A 22,117-nucleotide genomic window follows, 5' to 3' on the forward strand; every position below is an offset into this window, starting at 1 on the left:
AAGGCCTGAGTTTCCAGCTCCCAGCTGACACTGGCATGACCTGAGACCTCTCTGCACATGCGCAGCCTCCAGTGCTGTTTGCTCCATTCACGTGTGAGCAGCTGAGCTGCCTGAAGACCACGCAATTTGTCGGATGCAGACAGCGTGGCTGTGTCTCCTGAGGCAGCAGTGGCCTGTGTCTACGCTGATTTGGCAGATGGAGTATGACAGAGCTAGTCGAGACCCCGGGCTCCAAATGGCTCGTCCAGCTAAGTCCCACCTAATCACTGTCCAGGTTTACAGTTGGACTTGATCTGAAAGGTCTTTTCCAACCTAAAAATGGCTGCCAAAAGTCAGTTGGTGTTGGGACCTGGGCTGAGGAGGTCTGTCTCCTCTTCTCACAGAGTCTGATGGGGACATAAGGCTGGTGGGGATTTCAGCTCCAGGACTCTGTCAGATGAGGCTGACACTTTGGCTTGGGCCTCCCCCTCGCTGACTTCAAGCTCTGTGGCGAGCTCCAGCTGCAGACGCAGCACATCGCTGTTGGCATGCCAAGCTGAAGCGTGCAGCAAAAGCTCCTGCACCGGTGCCACCTGATTAAGTAGAATGGTACTGGCAGGAAGGAACCGATATGTCCCCTGTGAGCCACGTGTCTAGCAGGAAGGGAAACAGAGGTGCTGTTGTCACCTTGCTGCTGGGGCTTGTTCTTTGGATGTAATTTCTCACTCTGGCCCATCCAGAGGCCAGCACTGGCTGTGTGGTTCTCACACCTGCAACCCGACTTTTGTGTTTTTGGCGTAGCGCATGAATGGAAATTTTGACATGCAGGACTTCTAGCAAAGAAACTGCAGCAGGAATGGATATTTCAGAGACCGATGGGGACAGACAGCACAAGGTTTGCCCACTTCCTTGAAAGCAGAGTCTGGCTCCCTTTCCTTTGCACACTCTGAATGGGTTCCTGCTCGTGACTCGCCTAATACACCACGGGGAAATTACGGCGATTTGGCTGAGGCACGGACACATCCATCCCCTCGGGCTGGTCTGGACACACCGCAGGGCTACGTCTGGATCTCTGAGCTCCTGCTTACGCAGACCGGAGCGGTGGAGGACCCGCCTGCTCAGGGTACCCACCTGCTGCTGGACAGGTTTCCGCACACAGCCACCCTCCTGGAATGGACAGACGGAGGGGCAGGGGCGGGATGGGGCTGAGATCTGGCTCTCATTTAACAGCTTGCCCGGCTCTCTGTTCCTGCCAACTCCCTTTGCAGCCCGTGTGAGGAGGCAGAAGGAAGTGCAGTATCAGGGGTGCTGTTCAATCCAGCCTGGACTATGTGCAACATCATGGTGACAGGTGCTTTCTGGCCTCCTGCAATCACCGAAGATTTCTTCAGTCTCCTCCTCCCTGCCACTCCCCCAGCCCCTACTGCCATGTATCCTGAGCATATTACAGTCTTCCTTTCCTCTCTCAGGAGGTACTGCTCAGAGCTCTCTGCTAACGCTGTACCTTTCTACGGAGAAAATCCCGCATCTTGCCTTTGAGCTTAAAGAATTAAAGAACAAAACAGCTGAGAATAATCCCCCAAGACGAAAAAGACCCGCTGCCCTTCCTGCCTGACGACCAGCACGGTTCCAGGTGAGTGGTTTCATCAGGAAATCTGAATGCATGAGTAAGAGTGGTGCCAGGGCCAGGGGCTGAAGCAGGACAGGAGGATGGCAGGAGGATTCCTCAGGTGTATGTATGAGCAAGCCTCAGGGATGGCTCTCACCCTGGTGCAGGACAGGGGACTGCCCAGATGGGAGTGCTTTAAACGTGGGACTGTAGGTTCTGGGCTGGGGTGAAATGGGGGTGGGCAGGTAAAGAGAGACGACCTTATCACAGGACTGAGCAGGAGTCGGGAGCAATGGGAGGACTGGCGTTTGTCCTCCCAGTATCGGACTTGGGCCACGAACCAGCTGATCACTTTGTCACTGTGGAGCTTAGCTGGGCCGAAATTCCTGCCCGGTGCGGATTCCCCTCCCCTTAGCCGGTGCTCTCTCACAGAGGTGGGTCAGTGGTTGGACCCTGGGCAGATCCGTTCTCCTCCCGGGTCCATTGTAGTGGCAGGCGTTGGCTGGGAGGGAGCTGGCTGCCAGGTAGCGAGTGGAAAATGGAGATGCCCTAGCACTTCACTGAGCAGAAAGCCCTGCCAGGGCTGCTATAGCAACACAAAGACGGTTGAGTTCACACCAGTTGGGCTTGTGAATGGAATTTTTCAGCATAGGCACTTTGGCTGCATTGCTTTCAGGTTGTGCTGCCCTTCCCAGAGGCAAGCAGTGGGCCGGGCTGCAAAGGGTCCCACAGCACGAGGGGTGAGGACGCCTCCAGCCAGGGGCTTTGCGAGCCCTCTCTGTCCTGGTCCTTGGGACTGAAAAAACCCAGCTAACAGCAGAGTGGCTGTGCTCCTGGCCACAGGCACTGAGCTGCTGATGGAGGAGAGTGGGGTAGGAGTGGAGACATCCACCCCTCCTCTGCCGTCCCTGCAGAGCCCCGATTTAACTCAGCCGGGGGTGCAGGGGCTGCAGCTTCCTCCCCTGGAGTGCCAATAATCTCCCCAAAAGCGAGAAGGACTCCATAGCGGTAACTGCAATTGTCGGGCCACTGAGCAGAGTCCCAAGGGCGATGCGTGGCCCTGCCGCCTTGCCCTGAGCAGCCCGGCACATCCCTTCCCTCCCTCCACGCGAGGAGGGGCTGCTTACCCTCTTCCCTCTCCCGGGGTGACCCAGAAGCTGTCCGCCGTGCAAAGATGAGTACAGCTCTCCCAGTGACCCCTTGCCTCGCTTCTGCAGCGCTCTCCCCAGCCCCTCTCCTCCTGCAGCGGTCCTGCCCTCTCCTCCTTCAGCTGCTACCTGTGGAGACGTCCCTCCCTGACGATGCTGCTGGCTTTGGTGTCGAACATAACAGCAGAGTTTCCTTGGAGACCAGAGAAGCAGTGGGCTCAAAAGTGCTGATTATTTCGCAGTCTCTGGCTGGCTTTCAGCAACAAAAAAAAAAGAGGAGTTGCATTAGCAGAGGGGGGAGGGAGCCTGGGGCAGCCCTTCTCGAGGTGGGGACGCCCGACACTGCCGTGCTTTTCCCGTGCCATCCTGTTAGCAGCCAGGCTTGCCCCCGCGCCACGCTTCGTGCCCCTGGCAGTGGTGTGACAGGACACGCTGTCCTGTCACCGCTGCGCTGGGATTGCATAGCCGCTCTCCGCCCGGTCCCTGGAGGCTGGTAAACCTGGGAGAGGCTTTGCGGTGGGCATTTCTAATTTCACTGACTTTTGTCAGTCCCAGGAGTAAACCTGACTAATTAGATTAACTCCTTGTGTGTTCTTCTAGGCAGGCATTAGCAAGAGCGGGACAGTGATGTAAAGCAGCAGCATTTCAATCATTGTCTGGCATCCCTTTGTTCTGAGTAGGGACAACTGGGTCACAACCGGGCCCTCCTGAGAGCTTGCACGCTCTGGAGACTGGAGCTCTTCTCTGCTGTGCTGGCCGCACAGTTTTTTGCCTTCCTTGAGGCTGATTATGTGACATTCAGCTGCCATCTCTTGGACACGTTAGCAATCAGAAAGCCATGCCGGTGCGCTGTACATTAGCAGAGGGAGCGGGGCGCAGGCTGCCGTCACTCCCAAAGGGACTGGGAGGGCCAGCAGGATGGGGTCTGGCCAGCAAGGAGGTCACCACGCAGTGCTGGAGCGAGTCAAGCAGGGCAGGCCTGGAGATGCCACCCATCCTCTCAGAGATGGCGTTTGCTCTTTCAAGGCCAGGTTGGCCGGGGCTCTGAGCAACCTGATCTGGTTGGAGATGTCCCTGCTCCTGGCAGGGGGGTTGGACTGGGTGGGCTTTAACGCTCCCTTCCCACCAAATGCTCCTGTGAGTCTGTGATTCTATATTTGTAGGTCATCATAAGACCATTTTCTTTTCTGTCCCATAATTTCTTCCATAATAATTTCTAGCACTGTTTTCCTGTCAGCCTGTGCTTTCATGTGGTATTTCCAATCTCTTTTTGAGTCACCAGAGTGTACAATTCAGAGTTATTCTTCTCGTGTTTACTGCTTTTCACTTATTCACACAGCAGTTCCTCTCACAGGTCGTTTGTGAGCAGATTAATAGCTCAGCATGCTGCACAGCTTCTTACTGGACCTCCCAGCTGAAATCTCTGTATTGGTGAAAATTGCCATGACATTCTGCCCAGTTCGGTTTGTCTGTCACCACGAGTGGTTATACGGTGATCTTCCCTTCCATCCCATAATATATCCGTTGCTTCAAAAGCCTTTCATACAGGATCCTTGCCAGAAGTTTGGGTTTTTTTTAAATCTGGTTGATCTGACACTGAGGTTTTATCCTTGCTGATGTGTTTTTTTTCTTCAGTTAGCTGCGTTCTAATATTCCTTGTGCTTCTACTCCTCCCCCTCGCTCTCCATTTTGACACACTGGCCTTGTCTGTGGGAGAGGGACATGGCTAAGGACGCGGGGGGCTGCATGCCTTCAGAGTCTGTAGTCAAGGCATACATTCAAGACAACATTTTGAGAAGTTTCCCTGCCGTGTGCAATATTTTACTTTCCGATTCTAAGTTGGGAGCGGCACCATCCCTGTTGTTTCAGGGGATGAGCCTCTCGGGTTTGTGCCCAGCATTCCCCGTCGTGCAAACGTCGGACAAATTTGCAGAAAACCACTCGGTAGGTTGTAGCACATGGGCGTATTTGCATCCCCTTGTCGCAGATCTGAGAAAAGCGAGGATACCCTCCAGAAAATGAAAGGAACTCCACGTTCTGAAGTTGCTGATGTCCTTTTTACGATCCAGCGGTGTTTAAGGACAAGGGTGCACATGGGGGCAGTTTGTGATACGGGGATGCAAATCTGCAGGACGAAAAAACAGAGTGCAGAAGTCTTACCCGTTTTTTACTTTCACCATCTTCTGACTGATGTCCCTAAAATAGCCAAAATCCCTCGGTTTATGTGAAACCTCCTTGCCAGGAACTAGGCATTAGTTTTGCAACAATGAACTTTCTTGCCAAATATCCTGTGCTTCCTGGTTCTGGCCTTGACGTTACCTCCAAAAACGCTCTCTCAGATAACTCAGTGCTTCTGGTAGAGTGGAGCCCAGAGAAGCAGGCATGAATAGGAGAACCTTCACCAAGAAAGCAAAGCCACCTTCTTCCTCACGAGAAGGAAAATCCAAGCATTGACAGACCGCTGAGCTGCGAGAGCATTTTGATGACTTACAGCAGCAGTCTGAGAACTTCCAGCTGACGCAATAGAGAATATTTGCACAATTTCAGGCCAGTGATGCAGAGGGAATGTGCTCTGGAGGGGGGCACTGGATTGCAAAATATGCAGATGGAGAAAGGGAGCAAGTCAGCAAGAGGGTGGGGACATCGCCGGAGCAAGTTCTGCTGGCGAGTTCCTTCTCTGCGATAAGTTTTGCTCTGAGAAGGCTGCTGAGCATGTGGTGGAACATGGGATCTAGAGACTAATTCTGAACTTTCCCACATCAAAATAGAAATTCCATTTTGTTTGCCCAAAAATACTTTTTCCAATGCATGTGGCTGTGGAGACATCTGAAGAAAAGAGCAGGTGAGTCCCTTCATCTGCGCGGGTTCTGCTCCCACCTTCCCTGGACAGGAATCGGTGCCGTGGCTGTGGTGTGGTCCAACGCTAAGAAAGGCAAGGTTTGGAGGAGAGGTGAGTCTGCGTTTCCATACTCCTGGTTCAGCGTGGCTCTCCTCAGGTCACCATGGTGAACAGGAAGCCTGATTCGGGTGTAGCGAGCCCATGATGGGTGATTTCAGAGCTGTTTTCACTTCACACAAGAGAGAGGAGCTTTGCATGTCCAAGTAAGGTGGCACTTCACCTTTCCAAGGCGCGCTGGGTTGTCTATAAAGAGTGAGTGGTGTGGGAATAAGAGAGAGTCTCTGGGGTTTTAAACATTCTTTGGTGGTTCTGCTTTGAGAAGCAATTGCCTTAGGAGATAATCTGGTCTGTAGTTTCTTAATCTGCTACGGAGTTCAGGAGGCACAAACTCAATGAACAGAAGGAATACGTACAGTTTCTCTTACGTGACAATCAGGAAGACAGGAAGTTTTCACCCAGTCTGGTGTACATTGGCTCCATCAGCAGATGAAAGCAGAGTGGTGTAATAAGGAAGTGAATGTGTGGTCAAGCTGGAATCAGTGGGCCAAAATCCACAGAATGCTGTTTGCTCATCCAGAAGCTTGGGTGACCACAGCAGCCCTGCAAGGGTCCTGCAGCAAAAGACCAGAGTCTTTGCCGGTGGCCTCCACACAGCGTAGCTTTGGGAGGGCTTAGGGTGACTTGTCTGGGTGACCTCAGGTGTCTCTCCACCGCTCTGAACCTCATGACCGCATCAGCATGTGTGCAAACACATCTCCTATCAGTGTGGAGGTGTTCCTGCATCTGTCTGTTGGAGATGACCTTGCAGTGTCGTACCATGAACATCTTTGGGGCTGTGTCCTCAGTTCATGAAGAGCACTTATCTGAGTTCAAACGGCAGGCACTAGAGGTGTATTTTGTGGAGAATGTCATCCTAGTTGTGATGGTTTCTTTGACTTAAATTTCGGATGGCAAATGGAGTAGCTCTTCTTTAACTTGCAACACCAAAGAAAGGTCTCTCAGCACCTGCTGATGTGTTATGGGGACTTTGTTCTTCTTCGTTTTGATCCAGTCGTATATTTTCTTTGCAAACTCCTGTGAACGAGAATTGTTTTCAGACCTTGTGTCTGTCAAAGCACAGTGAGAGTAGGAAAACGGCACCTGCGTGGTCAGGCAGTAACCCTCCTGATGATAAGAGCTGCTGGAGTGCTGGTGCCGAGCGGACTGGTATGCCTGTGCAGCCCCCTTGTTCTTTTGTTCTGAGGAATACGGGAATAATAGTGAAAAATAAACCCTTAAAGAACAGCAGACTGTTCCAGGCCTTGCAGGCAGGAGGTAACGGAGCAGAACTGGTCCTTTATTTACCTCTGTGGAGTAGGTTTGATCTCGATATTTGTGAAGACTGCACAGCAGGTTAACCTCGCAAGTGGGGTTTGACAAGACATACCACTTGAAAGTCCTGTTGTGCTTCAAAGGAAGGTCCGTGGAGCATTATCCTCGCACTCCACGGAAGGCAAGGGGATTATGTTCCTTTCTGCAGAAACGGCTGGTGCCACTTGCTGTTGTGGAGAAAGCTGCTCTGGCCGCCACGAGCCACTCCTCTGCGCAGGTTGGGTGCTACAGAGCCCAGAGCTTCTCCAGGACAGTAGAGCCACCATGACAAGACCCTGGCAGTCCTTTAGATGCCTTGCCCCAGGGTCTGCTCCTTGCAGAGGAGCTCATTAATCAGCTCTAAATAAACCAGGGAAATTACCTAAAAATGGAGGCAAGTGGTCGGGTGCCACAGCTTATGCCTTCCCTCCTGTGCTTCTGTCCGCCCAGCGCAGGCAGAGCCGTGCCCTGGGGAGCGAGCGGCCGTGCTGACCATGAGCGAGCAGAGCCATGTCAACAGCCTGTTCCTCAACGAGGACGCAGCCAAGCGGCTCAATGCCGAGAGCCGGGTGCAGCGCTTGCGGCAGGCGGTGCAGAAGCGGGCAGCACGGGCCAAGAAGAGGATGCACAGCATCACTGCCGACAGCGCTAAAAGCTTCTTCAGGAGAAACGCCTTTGTCCTCTTCACCATTGCTGCCGTCTTGCTAGGTATGGAGCGGGTAGCAACACTGGGCGCCATTTGTACATGTGGGGAAAGGTTTGTGCAATCCACAAAGATTTTATTTTATCAAAACAATTTGCTGGGGAGGTGAAGGTGATGAGCTGATGCAAAGGGCTGTGGTACAGCGCAAACCAATCTGCCCAGCAGGTAGTGGATTGTCCCTAGCTTTTGATCCAGGCTGTACTTCTCTAAATCCTGGCTGAACTCAGCTTTAAGTGGGCGGACAAAGTCTCTGAGCTGAGCAGTCACGCTTAGGTTAGGCTTGGAGATCATGTATCCAGTCACAGCATTTTTCTGTTCATGAACTTCCCAGGAACAGACCCCAGAGGAGCAGCAATCGGAGCAACAGGGAGACCTGTGCTTTAGCACAAGGCTCCTGTGCATATAAATATGTCAGAGGAAGAGCGAGCATGTGGTAAAAACTGGATCATAGCCTTTCAGAAAAAGAAAGAGCATTTGCTCTTTTGGGGAGAGGAGGAGATGAAAGGAGATGAGAAAGAGAAAAGCCAGGCTGTAGGCCTGAGGGACAGGCCACTGGATCACGCTGTCCCATTTCTATTCTCATCCCTCGCTGATCCACAGGGATCATCCTGGCGTTTTCTCTCCGGCCCTACCAGCTGACTTACCGCCAGATCAAGTATTTCTCCTTCCCCGGCGAGTTGCTGATGCGGATGCTCCAGATGTTGGTTCTTCCTCTCATTGTCTCCAGCTTGATTACAGGTGAGAAGTGTTTCTGCTGCTTTCAGCCAAGGCAATAATCAGGGAAGACGCCAGCTGTTGGTGGTGTGCCCCTCTGTGCCCCAGCTGGAGGTGCCTGGATTAGCTTGGCTCATAGTGACAAGCCTGAAACTACAGCTGTAGTGAACGTGGTTCACACTCATATCCCTGCTGGCTGAGTGGTGGGGAAAAGCAGCAGAAGGCCTTGTGCTTTCTCAGAAGATGGGGGAGGACATGACATGATGTTTCCAATGCCCAACACTTAAGCACTAACAAAGATTTCATCCTACGTAACCTCAAGCATCAACAAGTTCATTGCCCAAGTCAGCTTCAGGTTTCCTCCAGCCTAGGGTAGGTTAATTTGTGTCAGTCCAAAAGAGCTGGAGTTGATCACTGGCTGGAGAGCTTGTTTCATCCAGGTCCTCACAGAAGACATGCCAGCCAGCTAAGCTTTCAGACAGCAGAAGGGACCGCAAGGCATTCCACCTGCTGAAACATCTCATCATTAGGGACTCAGTGGCTGTGCCCAATGTACTCAGAGGGGATTATTTCCCTTCTGAGAGATTTAGGAGAAAATGGCTATGTTCTCAAATGCAGCCCAAGACCCACCAGTGCTATGCTTCTTCATAACCACAAGTCACATGCTCCCATATTGACATCACCTTGCAACTACAAACTCTACCCCTTGTATCCTGTGCTTCCTGGAGACCCCTGCTGCCCATTCATCTCACGCACGTGCCCTGCACGCTTTGAATCTTCCTTGAGTTTTCCCCTTCCCTCTAAAACAATAGACCTTCTCACCTTGTCTCTCTGTGTGACTTCCCAGGAATGGCCTCGCTGGATGGCAGAGCCTCAGGGAAGATGGGGATGCGGGCTGTCGTCTACTACATGGTGACCACAATCATAGCAGTCTTCATTGGCATCCTCATGGTGATCATCATCCACCCAGGAAAAGGATCTAAGGACAAGCTTCACCGAGAAGGCAGAATTGAGCAGGTGCAGACCACAGATGCCTTCATGGACTTGGTGAGGTAGGTGAACAAGATGGTCTCGTGTTGAGACCATATCAGTGAAGTTATGTTCCTCCACAGAATTAAATTTTGTGATACGGTATTGTTTTAAGGTTTGGTTGGGTTTGATGACGCGTTTACCATGGACCCATATCCCAGTGCTGTATGTGTGTTGTCTCTTTCCACGTTCCTGAAATACAACCTTCTGGAGTCTGAAAAGATGCAGGAGGGTCTCCAGATCAGCACATTCCCATCCTGTCAGTCAGACAGAAAGGGTGCATCTGCTCTGTAGCCTGAGCTGGATTGTGGCAGTTGTGACCAGAGACACTGCTCCAGGACAGAGGTGTTGGCCAGGAAGCCCATATTTTCATGCTAGTCAAATACAACAATAACCCTTTCCTTGTTTTATCTACTGCAGGAATATGTTCCCACCCAACCTGGTAGAAGCCTGCTTCAAACAGGTATGAAATCTCATCTGACCTATCACTTCCTGTTGCACCCTGTGTCCTAGACCATGGTCCAGCCTTCTCTGAGGGATGGAACAGCTTTATACTGCCTTCACCCTTCCCTCGGTCTGACTGCTCCAGGAGGCTCTGCAGTCATTAGGCTGTATTACAGCATCCCCCATGCAAGCTTCTCAAGCTGTCTGTAGACGAGGGCTTCCATCTCATCCCACAATCAGAGTGAGGAAGGGCTTGTGTGATCTCAGGTAGCAGGCTTGGCCTCACAGTGAAATGGGAACAGATTCTCCAAGGATTTCTCTCTTCTGTAGTGCTAGTGCCCTTGGAAGCAGTAGAAAGGGTCATCAGAGAAGCCAGAACATCTCGGTCCTAGGGACACAAGACCCTCCAGTGGTCTTAGTTCTACCAACTTTTTGGTGACAGTACTAAGTTGGGGAGCTTGAGAACAGGCGAGGCAAGTTTCCCACAGAGGTCAGCAGTGAACTTGCAGTACTCACCTTTCCTTAGGAAGGGATGCAAGAGCCTAGCATGTTGTCCTGGGCTCCTGAACCAAGGATTGTCAGTGCATCTGATAATCTGTGTCTTTTCAGTACAAGACACAGTACAGCACCAGAGTCTTCACCAGAACCGTCCTCCACAGCAGTAATGTCACAGCGGGTGTGACAACCACTCAGATCCCTGTGCCTGAGAACTTCACTGGCATCCTGGAGAACGTCACTCATGCCCTGGGGACCATCTCCGAGGTGCTGACCTTTGAAGAAGTCATTCCCATCCCGGGCTCAGCCAATGGGGTGAACGCGCTGGGGCTGGTAGTGTTCTCCATGTGCTTCGGTTTGGTGATCGGCAGCATGAAGCAGAAGGGACGGGCCCTGCGGGAGTTCTTTAACTGCCTCAACGAAGCCATCATGAGGCTGGTGGCCATTATCATCTGGTGAGGAGCACGGCCGGTTGGAGCAGGAGGTCTGCAGGTGCAGTTTCCGCTGACCTGATGAGAAATGGGGTAGCTTTAAGGATGACATGCACAGGAAAAGCAGATGGGCACAGCGCTCCTTTGGCTCCATCAGGCTGGAGGGAAAAGTCTGGATGGGATGTTTGTTCACATTTCATTTCCTGTTTTTTGTTTTTACCTCAGAAATATCAGGTACACCAGGACTTGCTTTCCTTGAGGCTGCTGGAAACACCCTTGGAAGACCAGAGAGCTGGAGTGGAAGATCTCTTAGCCTTACCAACAGGGGTAGGGTGTGAGGCTTTCCCACCAAAAGCTTTCCTTCCAGCTTTGTTCCAGGAGTCTGACTTAGCTACGAATCACAACAACCTATTGCCACTGTCCTGCTACTCAGGGTGGCACCCGTTTGCACTAGCTCTGAGAGATGAGCTGGCTTGACAAGGACAGCTCAAAGTTACCTCGATTTGAGGTCTACCAGATCCCAGCTCCTCTAGAGCTCAGCTGCTCGTTGCTTTCTGTGTAAGGCTGCCAGTGCTACACGGTCCGGATAAGCACGGCATTGCTGAGAACACTCTTCTCTGGAAGGCAGCGTTTTACCAAATCTTGTTATTTCAAGCTCTTTACCCATCTAGAGCTCAAGGTCTAAATAGGAGGGAGCTTGTGGTAGGTACCACAGATGCAGGGCTGGCAGAATACCTGGAAACGTCAGCAGGGAGAGGGTCTGTCAGCCCCGCACTCTCCCTCATCGTAGATCACTCCAGCTTCCATTCCCTGCTCTGCTAGTCACAGTCTTTTATCTCAGAGCAGCATCCGGGGCACAGGGACAGACCTTACACAGAAAGACGCAAAGGAGAACAACAACCCTGAGCTCACAGCAGAGCACTGGGGAGCCCCAGCCCCCCTGGGATCTCTTCCTCCACGGAGAAGCCAGAACTTGGGGCCTTGCTTTCCCAAGTGGTGTGGTTGAACCCGGCAGGCAGCTGAACACCACACAGCCATTCGCTCACTCCTCCCTCTGCCCAGCGGGACAAGGGAGAGATTCAGGGATAAAAAAAACGTAAAACTCATGGGCTATGAACAGTTTGAACATTTAATAATAACGATAACAATAACAACAATATTGTAATGAAAAGGAAAATAACAAAAAGAGAGAGAAATAAAACCCAAGAAAGACCAGTGATGTAAATGAAAAACAATTGCTAACGACCAACCAGCCAATGCCCAGACAGTCCCCAGCATCTCCCAGGAGCTCGTTTTTCCTGGGGAGATCTGGTCACTAGCTGTAGCCAAGAATGTCTTCTCATAGGAAGGTCAGAGGAAATGAAATATTTGTGAAATCCTTTCCTGAAACTTTTCCAAACCTCCCAGGCTAAGTTGGAGTTTGGCATGTGGACCTCTGAGCCTTCTGCATGAATTGCATGTGAGCTCTGGAGCTGCAGAGGCCAAGCCCTGACAGGCGTGGCCGTGGAGCTGGGATTTTCTTTGGCCCAGTTATCTGTCCATGTTTAGTTGAGTGCCCATGATATTCTCCATGGCTGTGTTGGGGCTTCCTTTCTGTGGAGCCTCACTGCTGCTCATGAGATGCGTTGTTATGGAGGGGGAGAAAAGCCATAGGGAATGGAAAGGACAGCAGTGTACCTCAAAATGGATTTTTGTATGAGCCATGGCTGCTTCCCCAGGTGTTGGTGTGCCCAGTCCATGCTACACCAGATATGGATGCCCTATATGTTCCTTCTCCTAAATGTGAATGTCTGAAGATAGCAAGGCTGATATCCCAGAGCCTGTAGGACACTACTGCTTTTACTCCATGTTTCTTTGTTTCTCCTGTACTTCCCTGTGCCTCTCTCTAAAAAAAAAACACTCTCAGCCCAAGCCCTGTTAGGAAAGGAAGGGACTCTGAAGGCTCCTCCACATAACCTCCCCTATCAATTCCACAGTGAGTGTTGTGGAAACAAGTAGGCAACCCAGAAGGGGACAGAAACCTCCACCAGTGCCCAGCAGAGTTGCTGGAGTCCCCAACAGTGCACCAAGTGCTGGTTTTTGACCATATAGTGAACAATCCCAGCTCCCTCCAGGTTTCCAGAAAAGAACCCAGCAGTATGATGCGATGATCAGGCTCAGCAAGCACTGCTGGTGCGCTGGCTCATTGGGGATTTTTCCAGACAGCATACATTGAAGCTGGTGTGAAAGTGTGGGTGCCAGTTCTGAGCATTGGCCTTGTGTTTCTGCCGCAGGTACGCTCCGGTTGGGATCATGTTTTTAATTGCTGGCAAAATCCTGGAGATGGATGACCTGGCAGTGATGGGAGGCCAGCTGGGAATGTACACGCTCACTGTCATCGTTGGACTCCTCATTCATGCCCTCTGCATCCTGCCACTGCTCTACTTCATCGTCACTCACAGAAACCCCTGGGTGTTCATTGCAGGGCTTCTGCAGGCCCTCATCACAGCGCTGGGCACCTCCTCAAGGTACGATGGCTACGCAGGAGTCGGGCTGGGGCTCGTGCGGATACTCTGGGGCTGTTTCTCAGTGTTCCATTGCTCTCAGCACAGCGCTACGGTCTCACAAATTCTAGCACTAGCAGCTTTTTGCCCTGGTCCAGCCAAGCTCATCTGAGAGTGGAAAGATTCCCGCTCCCCTGCTCGGAAGCCCTAATCCTGTGGCCATCTCTACCCGTCAGTGCGTGCCCCGTATTCCTCCTTACCAAACACAATGGTGGCTCTGAAATGCTGAGCTTGGGATAAATATCAGATCCGGTGGAACTGCAGCATTACTCTCCACGCACACACCTCTTGCACGTGTTCACTTGCACGCGTTTGCACATTTCTTGCTCCCAGGCACGTGTCCTGGGTGCAGCTGGCATCAGACTCCCAGGAGGCGTGGGCAAAGGCATGGACACTGGTGTGTTCCACGACTCACAGTGCCACGCAACATGGCCAAAGCGAGGGACTGTAGGCAGCTGTTGTTTCACTGCGTGCCATGTTTTTTGCTATATTCATCTCCTGGCAGGCACAGAGCACTCTCTCCCATGTTCTCACATGGAAACACACTGCGTTCTTCCTGCTCATGTTCTCTTTCAGAAACAATTCTCTGCAAGATACATGACACATGGGTCATTCTTGTCTTATGCACCGAGGGGGGTGAGAAAGAGCTGAAGTTTTTTTTAATAGCTGGAAAAGGAGTTTTGGTCTTGAGGCTCAAGACCATTCAGGCTATGTACCCTGAACCCTCCAGCATCACCTTCTTTTGGTGTTACACCAGCATCATCAGCCTCAGGGCCACCCAGCCCCTGTCCCAACCCCCTGAGGACAGCCTTATCTGAATGGGCCACTGCAGCGTGCACCATATCTGAGGAAAACTGGCTTAGACTGTTCTTTCTCCTAGCAGCTTCTGGCCTCTGGCTCACATGGCAGGGTGAAAAAGCAGGTAAGGGTAAGGTCATCAACCAGGCAGAGGCTTAGTCCCACTTCCAAGGTCAGCATATACCCAATTCACGTTGTTTTGTAAATTCCTTTCAGCTCGGCGACTCTGCCCATCACCTTCAGGTGCCTGGAAGAAAACAATGGTGTGGACAGGCGCATCACGAGGTTCGTCCTGCCTGTGGGAGCTACAATTAACATGGATGGCACTGCTCTGTACGAGGCCCTTGCAGCCATCTTCATTGCACAAGTCAACAACTATGAGCTCGACTTCGGGCAGATCATCACAATAAGGTGATTTTTGAAAGAGTTGTGGGACTACAGGGAGGGCTGCAGTTTTGTTGGCTTATCTGACGTGTGGCCAGGCTCCTCTTTTGCTCAGAAGATACAATAAGAAAAAAAGTACAGAAAAGAAGGGTGTACACTTGCAGGTGCAGAAGCACATATGATTTGGGCACCACGTCTTTGAGGCTCCGCTTGAGCCCTCACTGCATTTCAGGTCGGGGCCATCCATAGGCAGAGCTGCAGTGGTGTGGTGCAGAGGGGTGCCTGGCAGGGGGAGCCTGTCCCGCGCGTCACCATCCTGCTCGGTGACCAGGGCGGAAAGGCTGCCAAGATGCATTGTAGATGATGAGTTTGAGCTACTTCCTGGCATTTTTGCAAACGCAACTACCTTCCCTTTGCTGAGAGCTGTGGTTTTTGTTCCCTCCAGCATCACTGCCACAGCAGCCAGCATTGGAGCCGCAGGCATTCCCCAGGCAGGACTGGTGACTATGGTTATAGTGCTGACTTCCGTGGGGCTGCCTACCGAAGACATCACGCTGATCATCGCTGTGGACTGGTTTCTGTAAGTTCTCCGCTGAGCAGCATGCAGTGCCGTGTGCTCCCTGCCAGCCCTTGCAGAGTTCCTCTGTACTCCCAGCGTCTCTGCCACAAGCAGTCTCAGTAACCTGTAAACCCACCCGTATCCGTGAGACCTTGGTACAGAGCCCTCTCTGCCCACGCTGGAGTCTTCACCACATCCTTCAGTGACCCAGGGTATCAGAGGTGGCTTGCAGATCAGCCTGGCCACCAAGCAGAATGTCCTTTGTTTGCTTTATCATAAAAGGCCCCCAGAAACTCCCTCCAGGCTGAGAGGGACAGGCTGTGCCTATAATAGGCAAATTCACACTGCAGAGTGATGGTTCTGCACTCCCAAACACCGAAAGTGGGATGAAACTGGGCTGTAAAAGGTGAGGCGTGTTTAGATGGGTGCAGCTAGTCAGCTACATTGCTCCATTTCCCATTTCTTTCCCTTTTAAACCTTGAGACAAGTGATTTCACAGGAGAGCTCGTAAGAACTAGATGGAAGAATGCACTTGTGCACAGTCCTCGCCCTCTCAATCTTCTCAAACACAACAAAATTCTAGCTCAGGGACAGACTGGTGGTGTTTCCTCTGTTCCTCTGTATCTCATATTGCTGGTTTATAGCCAAAGCAGCCAAAGTCTGCAACCAGCAGTTGGAAGCAGACTCTTGCCCAACACCTCCACTTTCCCTGCGAACAGACTTGGCTGGAAAGGGCCCTGCCTCCTAAGACACCAGGTTACCCCTTGTTCTCACCCAGAAAGGCTGGTTCCACCAGGTACCAAAAGTCTCCTCTGCCATTACCGCTGAAGGGTATGATGAGTAGCTGGGCTGGTGACAGCTTCAGCTCTTACGCACGGTTGTGGCTGTGGAGAATATCTCACTGCAAGGAGTGGTTTCGATTTGCCATTTTGCACAAAGAATCCCACGCCTTATCCTAGTTATACTGCCCACGCTGAGGACATCGGGCTCCACAGCAGCACGGGAATTTCTGCACTTTTTGTAAAAAAGTGCAACTCAAGCGTAAGGGATGTGGTGAGGCTCATCTGGGTCTGCAGACAGGCCTCAGCAGCCCTTTGGAAAGGAAACTGTCCATGTGGAGCTACAACAGTGTTTCCCTTGTTTTGTGGCACGTCCAAAACTTTTCAGTGAGACACTGGGAATGCAACAGAGCAGGAATGAATGTGAAGCCTGTGCTCAGGGCTGTCAGTCAAGGAACACCCCGTGGGAGCCGTTTTCCTGTCAGTCCTGAAGTGTCAATTACTGGAGTGACTTGAAAAGTAGAAAAAGTTTAACTGAAGAAGTTTCCTGAAATAGTCTCCATCCCCTTAGCTGTTACTAAGAAGCTGTATTTCATTTTTCTCTCTGATTTTTCAGGGACCGCCTTAGAACGACCACCAACGTCCTGGGGGACTCTCTGGGGGCCGGCATTGTGGAGCATCTCTCCCGGCATGAGCTAGATGCGCAGGACTGCGAACTCGGTAATTCAGTACTAGAGAAAAAGCAGCTCTCCCGCCTGGTTTGCCCACAGAACAACACCCACGGGCAGCCCAGCAGTGAGACAGCAGTGTGAAACTGGGCACCAGAGTGCAGATTAATGCTGTAAAAAGCCAAGACTCGACACAGAAGCCCGTAGTGGAGGACAGAGAAAGATCCACTCTCCAAGAAGCACACTTTTCTCCCCCTTTTGCCACAGGCAGTCTTCCCTGATCCCCTCCCCATCTCTTTCTGACTGGCATTAAAGAAGAAAAAATTAAACTGCAAAGAAAGTTTTATTCCACAAAAGCCTGATTTAGTCATTCTTACGGAGTCCAAGAGTCAGACCAGAGTAAAGAAGATTCAGTGAATGAGCTGGACTAGGAGGTCTGTTGTGTCTGAGCTAAAGTATGAGCACAGCTATGTGGCACGGTGGGTCGGGGACACCACTGCCTGCGGACTGGTTCCAAAATGTCGCCACGATGACTCCACCCTGCAGGACACAGCTGCAAAGCCTTCACTTGGTCAGTGGCTTCCCCCAAGCACGTAAAGCTTTTCGCTTTGGCCATCTGGAGATCTCTGGAGAGCCCCAGCACTCCTGGTCGGCTCTTTGCTGGCGAGTGATTATGATAAACACTGTGTCCTCCTTGCTCACAGTCCCGGTGTTCGCATAGATATGCGGATGGTGCTTCCTGAGAGCCTCTCACTCCTCTGGCAACCCTTCTGGCTGCAGATACTAGAGTCACCCAGCTTCTGAAGGAATGTGGGACCATACAGGGTTTTCTGTGCTGCTGGTAGCACAAATAGGGGTCAACAGGCTTTTCATTAGCGGAAACTGCTAAAGGATTGTGAAAGCAGCCAGCAATTAAAGAATTTCCTATATCCATTACTTAGCCTCTGAAACAGCTCTCCCCTCTCCCAAGCCCTACCAAACACCAGTTAGCTTCACCTCTCTTTAGCAAGCTGTTCTCCTCTTGGTGAAACCAGAAGGGGAAATGCAAAGTTTAAGAGCAGTTTGCCCATCTGAGCAGCTGGGTGGTACCTTTGTGCCAGGAATGACTCCCTGCCACCCTAGATTTGCCCAGAAAAAAAGAGTTTCATTCCTTATCATGAGACTCCTAAGGAAACTGTTCCTTTGCTTGTCTTTGGCTATTTTCAGAAGAGACTTCCCTTCAGTCACATTGCTCCAGAATGTGCTTCAAAATATCTCTGCCTTTCTACAGCTCCTTGTCCTGTACAGACAGTACCCAGTCACTTCCCAGCACTTGTACAAGTTTGCCAGACCCTAAACTCACAAATTCATGATAAATTTCTCAGTTCCTACCAAATGGAATTCAGCTTCTATTTAACACACTTGGAGAAAAGCCCACACAACATGCAAAACACCTCAGAAGCTCAAGCAAGACGTAGGGACCTGCTTTATCCGTGCTTTATCCTCCTTCCTTGGCACGGCCAGGAACACAGCCTGTGTTTTTCACTCCAGTGACAGGACTAGCAGGGCTTGCTCCATAATATCCAAAAAATGAATGTCTGGACACAATCAGGAAGATGGAAAGGATCCACAGGTTTTGGGTCACTACAGTGTAGCTGTCCTGCTTCAGAAATGACTACGCCCAGAAACAGCACCAAGCAGCCTCCTGTTGCACAGCTGAACTGTCTGAACTGGGCAGCCTTTCCTTGAGGTCTGTTCGTTATTCCTAACCCAGTATCACTTAAATCCCTCCACCCTGGCTTTCCACACTGGTCGTTCTCATCCAGAAACCCAGGCCTCCATCTGAGGTGCATCTAAGCGGACCTCAGGAAGACCTCAGAGGCATCAGAGAGCCAACTCTGCCAACCACAGCTGCAGAGCTGCCCGTGTGCGGCTCCCCAACACCAGCAAAGCTTCCTAAACAACACGTCTTGAGATGTGCAAAGCCAGAGCCTGAGGCTCTTTCTGGCCCTTCAGGAATTGCAGGGTTGTATGTTGGTGCTGCCACATTCCACATTCTGTAGACAGAGTATTCTGGTTTTATGGCCTGAAGGATTGTTGGGAATCTGAGATAAATGGACAAATGCATCTCTTTCACAGAAAAGTGAATAACGGAGCAGGGTAAATATACGTGTGTTGTAGTTCCATTTGGGAGTAGCTGGCCCCGGACCCTAAGGCAGCAGGCTGTGGGAGGCAGGTTGCTCATTCTGACAAGAGATCTGCTCTAGCAGGGGGCAAGTGAGCAGGATAACAAATTCTTATCCTCCTCTTTGCAGCATTTTAAAAACTTGTACGGATACCGTTATAATGTCTGCTCTTCTCCTTTCTAGACTAAACAGACCCAGTATACCCTCACAGGTAATAATCATTCACGTTCCTCTCCTCTGGACTTTTTCCTCACTGTTCCACACCTTTCTTAAAGTGGAGTAACTAAAATTTGACACAACGATCTAACTAAAGATGGATTAGTGCTGAGCACTGAGGAAAGAATATTCCGTGTACGTTAAGGTTTAGATCTTGGACTCAAGTTACCGTAGTTTATCAGCATGCTATGCATCGGCTGCTCAGGATAACCGCCCGTGATGCATACATACAGCAAATCCAAGTCTGTTCATCGTGTCTTAAATCTTAGCGAGGTTAGACTCTTACTTTGATGAGACAGCTGTATCTAAAGACTGGATCTTAACCAAAGAGTTTTAAGATACACTGCATTAGCTTGTATCTGCAGTGGGCTCAGACAGCACTAGCTTCTCGTTAACACAGCTCAGCTGACACGAGTCTAAACCTGCACAAAGAACAGACCTGCTTATAAAACCCAATAAACTGCTTTATGTTTTCACAACAGCATGATAGCATTGACTCCACTCCAGTGGGAATACGTGATAATTCCAACACCATTTTAAGCAGAACTGCTGCCTAGCAAGTCATTTCCCAGCCTGTGTTTGTGCGGTTGATTATTTTTACCTAAGTATAGTAATTTATATTTTTCCTTATTGAACTGCATCTTGTTTTTCTTTTTTTTTTTCCAGACTATTTGTCCAACTTTTCAAGAAAGCATTGAATTCTAATCCTGAAGAGACTTTCTGTATATAAAGGGCAAACTGACAGATTAACTGGAAGAAAAGACGGTTGGATTGGACTCTAGCTCAAATGGGAATTAATTCTGGGAAGCCCTATGGCTTGGGTGATACAGAGAGTCAAACTAGATGACCGTAAGGGTCCCTGTGGCTTTGTAATATACGCACATGCTTTCTGGTTTAGAGATATTGCAAAGGGTCCTCCAGCCCAATCATTTTTCAAAGCTGTCTGGAAGGATCTCAATGATACTTTAATAAACCTCAGCAGGAGTCTGACCTGTTTTCCGTTGCTGCTAGCAGACATGTGAACATCCCACAAAGGGGGCTCTCCGTCCCACATCGCATCAGCGTGACCTCCCATCTTCCCACGGAGTACTGCGCTCCAGCTCTTGCCATTTGTGAGTTCCCGCTTTCCACCCGAGATTAACAGAGCACAAACAAGTAGAGGCCCCATTTTCAAAGTCTGCAAACCGGGCTCCTGTGGGGAACTTCAGAATTCAGCAAACCAATACTAAACTCTCACTCCGCAAAGCTGCGTACTTCATTTTGATGCCCGCTTTGATTTACCCGACTAATCCCATCCTTAAAACAACAGAGGCTATTTCACCTCATGCCAGTAATGAGTGTTCCAAAGCAAGGCTTCCCGGGAAGGAGCCCAATGCATGCTGATTTTGAGTTCTACCTGTACCAAGAAATTCTCAATGTATAGGGAAAATTCCCCACTTCGTCTTTGACTTCCCTGCACAGATCCCAAGGACCACATCCCCACGGCATGTGACTTGGCGAAGAGGCAGGCGTTAAGAGCTCAGCCAAGAATACAGAAATGTTTGTGCTCCTTCCAAACCCAACGCGGACCTTGTACTAACTCAGCCTTCAAAACTGGGTAACCGAAAGTATTAAATCATTGTGTCCCTGCTCGTGGCAGGGGGGTTGGACTGGATGACCTTTGAAGGTCGCTTCCAACCCAAACCCTTCTGTGATTCTATAATTTTACCAACTGTATTTTTGAATTATCAGATGTTTGAGAGTTTATGCAGCCTTTTCTTCACTGCAGTTCTGCTGCTTCTACTTGCAGAAATTTTCCAAGTTTCTCCTATTTGCAAACAGCTGTATTCCTGATGATTAGATGAGCAGTATTTGGGATGAAACAGAGCTATCTCAATGCATACATACAGGAGGAGCTCTTCAAAATTCATTTTAAGAGAAAAAAATCCATGAAGAATATAGAATTTCCAATGACAGGCCATGTGTCACATCATGTGTGCGACACGTCCACATTGTTTCAGGAGTCAGAGCTGCCCGAGAAAGCTGCTCTGAAGTTGTGTCTTCCTTCTGCTCTGCCCGAGTAAGAGAGAGCGAGCTGGAAATCCGTGCTGTGCAGCGCGTCCATAGCATCCTGGCAGCTTGAGTATGTGAATTCCTGGGGGCTTTTTCCTCTTGCTGTGAGTTTCAGTGTTAATAAAGATAGTTTGCATATTTGAAAAATAAAGGGAATTTTTTCCAACAATGCTTTTCTATGATGTTTTTTTCTATTACTTTTCCTCAGGACCACGAACTTACAAAGTTAGCGATGTTATTTTTAGCATTATGTACGACACTTCCTTATCTCCACGTGTCTATGTCATGGGTCAAATACTAAATCCAGATTTTTGCAACGCCTTTCCCTGAAGCTTTTTTCTTTGGTGCCATCTTCTGCATATGTCCATAACCTGGCAAAGCTGCGCTGCGCTTGCTGCAACAGCTCCACGTCCTGATGTTGGGGGCTCCAGAGCTGGACGCAGCGCTGCAGGGGGGTCTCACCAGAGCAGAGGGGCAGAATCCCCTCCCTCGCCCTGCTGCCCACGCTGCTGGGGATGCAGCCCAGGGGCTGGGGTTCTGATCAAGAGATTCCACGGCCTCCAAGCAAGGCTGCCCAGGGTGCACACGCGCAAGTCCACACCTCCCGCCCTGCCAGCCGTGGAGGCTCTCCTGCATGGGACAGGCAGTTTGGTCGAGGGGTCTCTGGAGATCACCTGGTCAAATCCCTCTGCTCAAAGCAGGGTCAGCTAGAGCGGGTTGCTCAGGGCTTCGTCTAGTTTGATTTTGAACATCTCCAAGGATGTAGGTCCCACAGCCTCTCTGGGCAACCTGCACGTGTTCAATCACTCTGAAAAGGACGGAGCCAGGCTGGTCCCAGTAGTGCCCAGTAACAGGGCATGAGGCAATGGGCACAAACTGAAACACAGGAGGCTCCCTCTGAACATCAGGAAACACTTTTTGACTCAGAGGGCGACTGAGCACTGGCACAGGGTGCCCAGAGAGATTGTGGAGTCTCCGTCCTTGGAAATATCCAGAACCCACCTGGACACGGTCCTGGGCAACTGACCTCACTGAGGTCTTGGCCTACGGAGGATAATGGGGCAGTGGCCAAAGATGCATTCACAGGATCCCCTGAGCTCTTTCTCCAGTGGGAGTTTCTCTCATTTCTGGCTTTTCACCCACAGACCCCTT

At 50.7% G+C, this 22,117-nt stretch overlaps 1 protein-coding gene across 4 annotated transcripts; it reads left to right on the forward strand.

Moving 5' to 3' along the window:
* Window positions 1–1,485: 1,485 nt before the first annotated feature.
* Window positions 1,486–21,134, forward strand: SLC1A6 (solute carrier family 1 member 6). Of its 4 annotated transcripts, XM_086767337.1 has the most exons (11): window positions 1,486–1,612; window positions 7,436–7,693; window positions 8,289–8,426; window positions 9,250–9,454; window positions 9,852–9,894; window positions 10,485–10,825; window positions 13,075–13,308; window positions 14,359–14,553; window positions 14,972–15,106; window positions 16,481–16,584; window positions 19,580–21,134. In XM_086767337.1, the coding sequence occupies exons 2-11, from the start codon at window positions 7,480–7,482 to the stop codon at window positions 19,609–19,611; spliced, it is 1,641 nt and encodes a 546-aa protein (XP_086623463.1). In that variant the 5' UTR covers window positions 1,486–1,612; window positions 7,436–7,479; the 3' UTR covers window positions 19,612–21,134. The 4 variants fall into 4 exon arrangements, with proteins under 4 accessions (XP_086623463.1, XP_086623461.1, XP_086623462.1 ...); XM_086767335.1 differs by lacking the exon at window positions 19,580–21,134 and having other exon boundaries at window positions 16,481–16,872; XM_086767336.1 differs by lacking the exon at window positions 19,580–21,134 and having other exon boundaries at window positions 14,386–14,553; window positions 16,481–16,872.
* The last annotated feature ends 983 nt before the right edge of the window (window positions 21,135–22,117 follow it).

The sequence above is a fragment of the Chlamydotis macqueenii genome, chromosome 26 (assembly GCF_036417535.1).
Source record: "Chlamydotis macqueenii isolate bChlMac1 chromosome 26, bChlMac1.mat, whole genome shotgun sequence".
Lineage (NCBI taxonomy): Eukaryota > Metazoa > Chordata > Aves > Otidiformes > Otididae > Chlamydotis > Chlamydotis macqueenii.